General features: G+C 42.1%; 1 protein-coding gene across 1 annotated transcript; it reads left to right on the top strand.

Annotated features, from left to right (window-relative positions):
• The first annotated feature begins 1,161 nt into the window (after positions 1–1,161).
• On the top strand, positions 1,162–6,737 carry LOC108705053 (maternal B9.10 protein-like). The gene is given in 8 exon segments (XM_041571679.1): positions 1,162–1,223; positions 1,225–1,371; positions 2,828–2,962; positions 4,368–4,443; positions 4,445–4,555; positions 4,557–4,574; positions 4,576–4,635; positions 6,130–6,737. Coding segments are annotated over 8 exon segments (702 nt in total). The 5' UTR covers positions 1,162–1,176; the 3' UTR covers positions 6,238–6,737.
• Positions 6,738–9,329: the final 2,592 nt, after the last annotated feature.

Raw genomic sequence — 9,329 nt, 5'->3', positions numbered from 1 at the left:
CGGCCGCTCTTGGTTTCTCTCCGGCCCATATAAATCTGCGACACGTTCTCAAACTCACGTACTCTCTCTCCAGCCGGCCCTGGGCTCGGAATTACCGCTCACTCACCGGGATTGGAACAGTTTGCTTCGGTCTGGTAAGTCTCAACATTTCTTCTGTATCTCAGGCAGTGTTATTGCTGTGTGACTCTCATCAGGGGGTGGCCAGTATTATATTATACCGACCTGGCAAGATGATGCTCGGTGCTAATATTATTTATAGGGAAAAATAATAAAAATATAGTATTTTTTCCAGGAGAGGTGACAACCATTGAGGGGCTACAGAATGGCCAGTCACACACTGGATACTATTTATTTAGCATCTGTGGGAGCTGCTGATACTACTGGTCTGCTGAGCTTTCTGCCATGCTATGGGCACAATAACACTTATTGGCTAAAGAACTCACACACTCAGTCTTTCTCTTGCACACTCACACTCATATACTCAGTCATACACACTGTCTCTTACACACATTTACACCTATACACACACCCTCTCGCAATATTTCTCTTAGGGCTAGTCCACACGAGGAGATTCGGAGATATTTTGTCGCCTGGCGACTAATCGCCCCGTCTTTTGATCGACTATCTCCCCAAAACTGCTTCAGCGTTTTTTCCCATAGGCTACAATGAAAAGTCGCCTGCGCTAATGCACACGCAGCGATGCGTTTTCAATAGTTGCCCAAAGTTGCTCAGTGAGGCAATTTCAGGCGACTATAGAAAACGCAATCGCCGTGTGTGCATTAGCGCAGGCGACTTTTCATTGTAGCCTATGGGGAAAAACGCTGAGGCAGTTCAGGGAGATAGTCGCTCAAAAGACGAGGCGATTAGTCGCCAGGCGACAAAATCTCTCCGAATCTCCTCGTGTGGCCTTACCCTTACTCACATACACACACTCTCCACAATCTTTTTCTTACACACACACACACTCTCTCTCTAACACGCTCACACTCTCTCTCTAACACACTCACACTCTCTCTCTCTCTCTAACAAACTCACAGCCTCCTCTGATCACACACACTTTCTTACACTCACATACACTGTCTGTAGGGAAGGAAGGGTAGGAATAACACTGCACATATGTTGGACTGAGTCAACTATTTATTCTGTGTTTTTTTTTGTTTTGTTACTTCAGTTAAAATGAGCATCTTTGTCCCAGCGGAGATGAGGGAAGAGATAGTGGCGGGTGAACTATCTGAAGGCTCTGACTAATGGGAGCTACCGGCTGGATCCCGTGTTGGTGGAGGTATTTGGGGAGAGACTGATGGAGATTCTGTGCAGGAGATACACCGGCCACTGGTACCCAGAGAAACCTATGAAAGGACAGGCATACAGGTAATCCACTAATACTTATTATTGTCCTGGTTAAAGGGGTTGTTCAACCATGCACTGAAGTAGCAATAACTGTACATTATTGGTTTTTCTTTTTTTGCTGGGGTCAGTGACCCCATTTGAAAGATGGAAGAGTCAGAAGAAGATGGCCATAGTCACCCCACAGTTAACACATTAACACATCACTATTATGTTTCTGCTTTGGGGCACCTTTTTGCCCACTGGATCTGGTGCCATGATATTCAATAGAGTATGCAAATCTTCCTGATTATCTTAATCACTTTAAAGGCTGTGCCATTATTTCCGTCGTGATAATTATTGTACATATTAATGGTAACGAGCTCATTGGACTGATTAGCATCTCTGCTCTTTTTCTTCTCACCCGAGGGCGCGCAAAGGGAGTGTTTATCCCTATCTCTGCTGTTCTTACAGTATCACCTGGGGACTGAATAAGCAAATAGTGGCCTTACCACTGCTGAAATGGCGCCCCAGCTGGCAGGACATATTTATATTCTAACTGCGCATTGGTCAGTACTTCTGCCAGGTCCACTCTACTCCTGGGTCACTCTGGTTCTGCTTTGTCAATTGTTGCGGCCCCAAGTGTGCATAATGCTCTAGAGATGTATTGAATCCAGGATTTGGTCGGGATTTGGGCAGGATTCTGCCCTTTTCAGCAGGATTCAGATTTGGCCGAAGTCTTGTGCCTGGCCGAATCCGAATTAAGGTGGCCATACACTATAAGATCTGCTCGTTTGGCGATATCGCCAAACGAGCGGATCTTTTCTCCGATATGTCGCTAACGGCAGGGCTGTATTGAGGATATGGCTGAACGATCGGATTATGACGAGCGCAATGGGCTCCGACGGGTTGGTCTGGAGAAATCAAACCTTCCTGATCTATATAGTGTCCAGATATCGATCGGGAGCCTCCATACACGTGCAGATAAATTGGTCTAAACGACCGATATGAGCAGCCTTATCTACTCGTGTATGGCCACCTTTAAAAAACAAAAAATCCCTTAATTATAGGCTAGGATTTGTTCCCAAAACGTGTAAGGCCATGTACATCTGCAGGATTCTGCAATAAACCTGCCTTTTTTGACCGGATTGCCGTCCTTCTTTGGCTCTGAGATTACGTGTTGACAGTGGGGACGCTGGGGACAGAGCAACCCGGAGTTTAACATGGGAGCAGCCACGGGGTTGTGAGTTTGGAGCCCCTTTTGTGTATTAGTGAAATATTTTTTCCCCATTTGTTCCTTACCCTCCCCTAATTTGCATACGCAAATAAGGATTCAGATCGGAATCTTTCATGAAGGATTCAGGGATTTGGCCAAATCTCAAATAGTGGATTTGGTGCATTCCTATAATATAATGCTCACCCTGCCGATGTCCCCCACAATCAGTACCAAAGCTCTGTATAGATAAGGACAATTGGTAAACGATCTGATCTCTGTGTCTAGGTGTATCCGGATCAACCAGCATCAGAAGGATGAAAGTATATTGGAAGCGTGTGCCCTGTGTGGCATCACAGACACAGATTTGGCACTGCCGAGGGAGATAACTCTATGGATTGACCCCTATGAAGTGTCTTGCCGGTGAGTAACCCCCACTGAGAACTGTTAGGGAATTGGTGGCCCATAGAAGGAACTGGGTCAGGGAAAGGACCAATTAGATATTGTTCAAAATGTCCATTTATGAGCAGCTTAACTATAATGGAGGCATATGTGCATTCTTTCATATAACTTAATATCAGAATGCTCTTCTGAGCACTTTTGCAGTTTACATTTTTTTATCTTTAGAGTTTATGCTGTGAACAATTTATACACTGGATGTGTAACTAGAGCTCCCTCTGCTGTTCTTTCTGGGCAGGGGCCATACACAATAGCAGAAGCTTCATTTACTAGAACAGGAAGCATCTCCGGATGACTTCCGGCTCATTACAATTGCTCTTTGTGCTGGGAGTGCTACAACTAAGACGAGAAGTGCCTGGACATAATAATACATTTTGGGTATAGCTCTCCTTTAAAGGGATACTCTCATGGGGAAACATGTTTTTTTTTTCAAAACGCACCAGTTAATAGTGCTGCTCCAGCAGAATTCTGTAATGAAAATCCATTCTCAAAAGTGCTTTTACAATGATTAAATAAATTGGATTTTTAACAAAGACATCCGACATGAGAGATACATCCTATTTACTGATCCGGTGATCTTTAAGTTCCTCTATTCTCTTCTCTGCATTTCTTTACGGTTGCCCACGTGACCAGAGTGGAATTGATCTATTGGACAGTGGGTAATGGTTTATCTCCCCCTCCCACATCATGCGTTCCGATGGGCGTCTTTCTTCTTAGTCTCGAAAAGATGCAAACAGATTTTGTTATATTTAATTTTTAAATCTGACATGGGGCTAGACATGTTGTCAGTTTCCCAGCTGCCCCAGTCATGTGACTTGTGCTCTGATAAACTCCAGTCACTCTTTACTGCTGTACTGCAAGTTTGAGTGATTATAACCCCTTCCTTTTCCCCCAACAGACCTAACGAGAACAATGGGAAGGTAACCAGATAGCAGCTCCCTAACACAAGATAACAGCTGCCTGGTAGATCTAAGAACAGCACTCAATAGTAAAATCCAGGTCCCACTGTGACACATTCAGTTACATTGAGTAGGAGAAAACAGCAGCCTGCCAGAAAGCAGTTCCATCCTAAAGTGCTGGCTCTTTCTTAATGACATGACCAGCAAAATGAGCTGAGATGCACCTACACACCAATATTACAACTAAATACACTTGTTTGGTTCAGGAATGACATTTTAATATTGTAGAGTGAATTATTTGCAGTGTAAACAGTGTTCATTTAGAAATAAAAAACGACACCATTAAAATAATGACAGAACCCTTTAAGGGAAAATGAAGTTGTATGCGCCAGTGCAAGGGAAAGGAATGTGGTTTTGTTGTTGTGTATCCTCCAATCCAATCCACTGATGCAGTCTCATTCCATTCTCAGACTGAGGGAATATAGTCATCCATACACTGTGGCGAGCTTTGATCCCATGGACAACCGCACTTTGCCATCAAGCTTGCGAGAGCGACATCCCCAACACCTCATTGGACAGTGGTATAGGGAGCACCAGCCCCAGCTCATCATTTGCATCTTCCATAGGCGACATGGGAGAAGATATGGACAGTGGGGTCCGACAGCAGTACCGAGGAAACTGGCCCACATTTACTCAGAGCAGGCTACTTGGACCCCCGGTGGGGTTTGCCAAACTCCGGTAAGGAAGTGCACTGGGTAGATGGGAGTGGAGTGAAGAGGAATAAAAAGAAAAAAGGTGGGGTGGATGAGAGACTAAAAAAGGATTGTGGGTGGAATGGATTTGCACAGGGTTGTTCATGTTTGAGTTCACTTTTAGTATGATGTAGAGAGGGATGTTCTGGAGACAATTGTGCAATTGGTTTTAATTTTTAGTATTTGTGGTTTTTTGAGTTATTGAGCTTTTTTATTTGTGGTTTTTCAGTTATTTAGCTTTATTCAGCAGCTCTCCAGTTTTTAGTTTCAGCCATTTTGGTTGCTAGGATCCCAAATACCCTAGCAACCATGCATTCATTTGATTAAGAGACTGGAATATGAATAGGAGAGGCCCGAATAGAACATAGTAGCAATAACAATCTATCCGTAGCCTTACAGAGCATTTGTTTTTTAGATGGGGTTAGTGACCCCCATTTGAAAGCTGGCAAAGCTGGCAGATAATTCAAAAACAAAAGAAAAAATAATAATTGAAGACCCGATTAAAAGTTGCTTAGATTGGCCATTTTTTATCATACTAAAAGTTAACTTAATTATAATTAAAACTTTAAAATAGTGAATGTAGAATTAATGAGGGTGCTATTCTATGTACTTTTGTAGTCAAGGAAGTTGTCAGGAGAAAGAAAGAGGCTGCCTGATGTTCTTCTGCTTGGAAAGATGTGAAAAAGGTTTCTAGTTTGTTTCTTAAGATAAAGAACATCAGAGCAGCCTCTTTCTTTCTCCTGACAACTTCCTTGAACTACTTGCTGGTCAGACTGGTGGGAAACTGACCAGCAGGTGGTGCTGTTGAAGCCAAAACGTCATTTGTATTAAACAGTACACGTATCCTTTAATATCTTGAATAAAAAGAAAATAAATATTAAATGTAAATTACAAAAGTACATAGAATAAAATATTTTCCAAACCATAAGAGGCATGAATCTGTTGGGTTATAGGATTCCAGGTGCCATGCCACAGACCTTAAGCAAAGGGCAGGCACCACTCCAAGAACACCCAAAGGCAAAACATAGTAGAATCAAGGAGCCCAACATTTAAATAATACAAAAAATCTTTATTTTTAAATACAAAAAAATCAAAATTTAAATAATACAAGAAATCTTTATTTTACATTATCTATAAAATTTAAAAAAAAAAGTTAGTCTTTGATTGTGTCTTGTGGGACATGTAAGGCTTTTAATTTTATACATAATGTAAAATAAAGATTTTTTGGAGTTCCGGAGTGGTACTGTCTGCAATCGAATTTCTGTGAAGTACATAGAATAGCAACCTCGTCAATTTTTACATTCACTTATTTTAAAGGTTTATTTATCATTTAAAGGGGAACCACTCCTTTACAAAGGGACTTTTCAGGTTAATGAATTACTGGCATGGTAATAAAGCTAGAATACACAGAGCCAATAACTAATGCACAATTGCTGGTCTCTTGTATTTATATTTACACTGATTTTATTCCCTATTTCAGCCCTCGAGAGGCTTATACAGAACATCTTCCCCACTATGGATCCCCAGTTGGAGAGCAGCAGACTATATGTACTCCATGAAGAGCCCAGAGCAGAACTTCTGGATGTAGGTGTAGGTCATGGAGGTACGTCACCCGCAGGACACACTGGGTGGAAGACACTCAATGGAGGCGCATTGAAGCACACAGCAAGAAGATACGGGGTGTATATTAGAAAGAAGAGGGTATAAAGACTGACATCATTTGGAACAATTGATAATTGTATGAAACAAACCTGTTCCTAGGGGCTGCTGTGGTTGCAGCTTACTGACATTGAGCTCTACTTATGTAGAAAGTGGCACCATCCTTGCCTTTTCATTTGGTCCCACAAACACTGACACTATAGAGATCGTTCTGACCCCCCCCAGTTAGATAAGAAAGTCTTTGCATCCACTTACAGTATATATTAAATGTATATACATTTGCCATGTGTATAGAATTGTGTGCAGACATGTACAGAGGAGTTCTTCTGCTGGACAGGAGCCGAAATGTATTTATTTCTTAATTTGATATATTTTTATAGAAAAAAAAATTGGTATTTCGATATCAATAAATTTTATGATTTTTAAAAACATGTTTTCTTATTGTGTATGTTATCTGCCTGCCATAGAGCAACACGCTGTGTATTTCCAATGCAATTGTCCTTTAGTGAAACCACATTGCAAAGCACATCTCTACCACTAGGGGGCGCTGATATAATGCAATGAATAACCGACATTAGAACGTTTTATAATGTACTTTATTTGCAATGCAAACTCGTTCATTTCGTTAGTGTTATATTAATCGCTTATTAACCCAGCTTCAGTGTTTCCGGGGTTTGATGGCTACATGCAGTTGTTCTCTTAGGGTAAGGGCACACGGGGAGATTTAGTTGCCCGGCGACTAATTGTCTCTTTTTCCGGGCGACAATCTCCCTGATCTGCCTTCCCGCCGGCTATAATGAAGATCGCCAGCGGTATGGCACTCGCAGTGCCTTCATTTTCTGAAGTTGCCTGAAGCACTGCGAGTGCCATTCCCTAAGTCACATGACTGGGGCCGCTGGGAAACTGAAATATGTCTAGCCCCATGTCAGATTTCAAATCGAATATAAAAAAATCTGTTTGCTCTTTTGAGAAATGGATTTCAGTGCAGAAATTCTGCTGGACAGCACTATTAACTGATGCCTTTTGGAAAAAATATTTATTCCCATGACAGTATCCCTTTAAGAATACAACCCTGATGTTGCTCGACTAGAGCTCTCAGCATGCCTCAACCTTTATTATATGCTACAATATTCTGGGATTTGTAGTCCAGCAACAACTGAGAGTAAAGTTTGGTTGAGCAGTCCAGTGCAGCAGGGTTTACTAACCCTATAAATATATGTATATGTTCCCCTAAAAGTGAGGTTAAGCCGACCTATATATGAAACACAACCTGCCTTGCTACCCCTGGCTCAGTTCAAGTGTTACATACTGGGGTAGAAAGAGTCTCTTTGCACACAGCATGAATATTTATTCATTATCAAAACCTGGGGCTTTTTCTGCCAGTTTGTACATAACAATGGCCACTATGCCTGGGCGCCCGGCCAACAGGAAGTTCCAGCGGAGCCATGTTTGCTTTACAGATGGACCTTGATTGACGGTTTTCTCTGGGTAACAGGATACTGTGCCCAACTGCAATGATAAAAAAGGGGCTCTAATAATAAAATCATTGTAATGTGTCAGTGTGTGTTTATTGTGTTAATGCGTTCGGAAACCATTAAAGGTCTGAGCATGAATGGAGGGGCCTGTGTGATGTTAGGGAGTTAGTGAGTATGATATTGAATTGGGTCTTTATATGAGATTGCTAAATACAAGGGCAGGTTAAAGGTAGGAGTTTGGTCAGGGCTAAAATAAATCAGCGTTGCAGCACATGTAATTAATAGTAGCACCTACCTGCTCAGTTCTACCAGCCTCATTGCCACTACAGGAACCCCCTGTTGTTCCACAACCCAACGTCAGGTACATTCAGATTGTTGTGCTAAATGAGGAATCAGAAGGTTCCTGTTCCCAGTGTGGTTTATAGATTTACAGGGTAACACAGTCATTTAGATTGAAAAAACCCAGACACACGTCCATCGATTCCAAAACTTTTAAGTCTATATTAACCTGCATATCTGCCAGTTGATCCAGAGGAAGGCAAAAAAACCCATTTGAAGTCTCCAATTTGCCTCGGAAGGGGAATAATTCCTTCCTGATTCCAAAATGGCAATGGGGACCAGTCCCTGGATCAACTGTGTACTATGAGCTATCTCCCATTATCCCTGTATTCCCTCACTTGCTAAACACCATCCAACCCCTTCTTAAAGGAGAAGGAAAGGCCTATTTACTTTGGGGTGCCACCAGCAAGTGATTGTATTTACTTACCTCACACCCAGGGCCGGAGCTCCTATCAGCAGAAAACTGCACTGGGGGTTATTCCAGTGAGCACCACATATCGATCGGCTTTATTCTTCTTCTGTCTTCTACAGACGCAAGAGCATTAGAAAGAAATAGCGACTTCTTTGTTAAAGTTCGGCTTTTCGCTCTACTGCGCAGAAAAAGGAATGAAGTGGTGCTCGCTGGAATAACCCCCGGACGGAAGAAATTGTATTGAAATTTTTGTTTTTATCCTCGCCTGGGGGTTTAACTAGATCTGCGGCTGACAATCCATCATTTCTTGTTACACTGGTTAAGGGGCGGATGGGATAGACCAACTGGTAATCCTTTCTGCATATAAAAATAATATTTGGTTTTCAAATAGTGTTAAGGAGCGGCATCTAGAATTGCTACAACAAATAACGATGACTATTTGGATCACACACTGTGTGTTTTATAAGTCTCATAATTAATTTCCATGTATTTTGTGCCTTTGCCCAGTGGCTCTGGGTGAGGTTATTAATGGTTAGGGAACGTGATCCAGTCGCTTGCCACTGTAATATTTAAATGAAGGATTGCTAAATGCAGATCATTGCAGATAGAGATATATGGAAATATCCAGGGCTGCAATGTTGCACTGCCCCATGGTCTCAGTTTCAGGATATTCAGTTATATGAGCAGACAGGAATTTATCAGCGGGTTAAATGTGGCTCATGCACCTGCGCTGAAACTGGAAACTGTCTGGGTGTATAATGCTACCAAGGCATCATACCCTGAGAGACCCCAGCA

The sequence above is a fragment of the Xenopus laevis genome, chromosome 7S (genome assembly GCF_017654675.1).
Source record: "Xenopus laevis strain J_2021 chromosome 7S, Xenopus_laevis_v10.1, whole genome shotgun sequence".
Taxonomy (NCBI): Eukaryota; Metazoa; Chordata; class Amphibia; order Anura; family Pipidae; genus Xenopus; species Xenopus laevis.
Note: the sequence above shows the minus strand (reverse complement) of the source record. Positions and strands in the feature narration are given on the sequence as shown.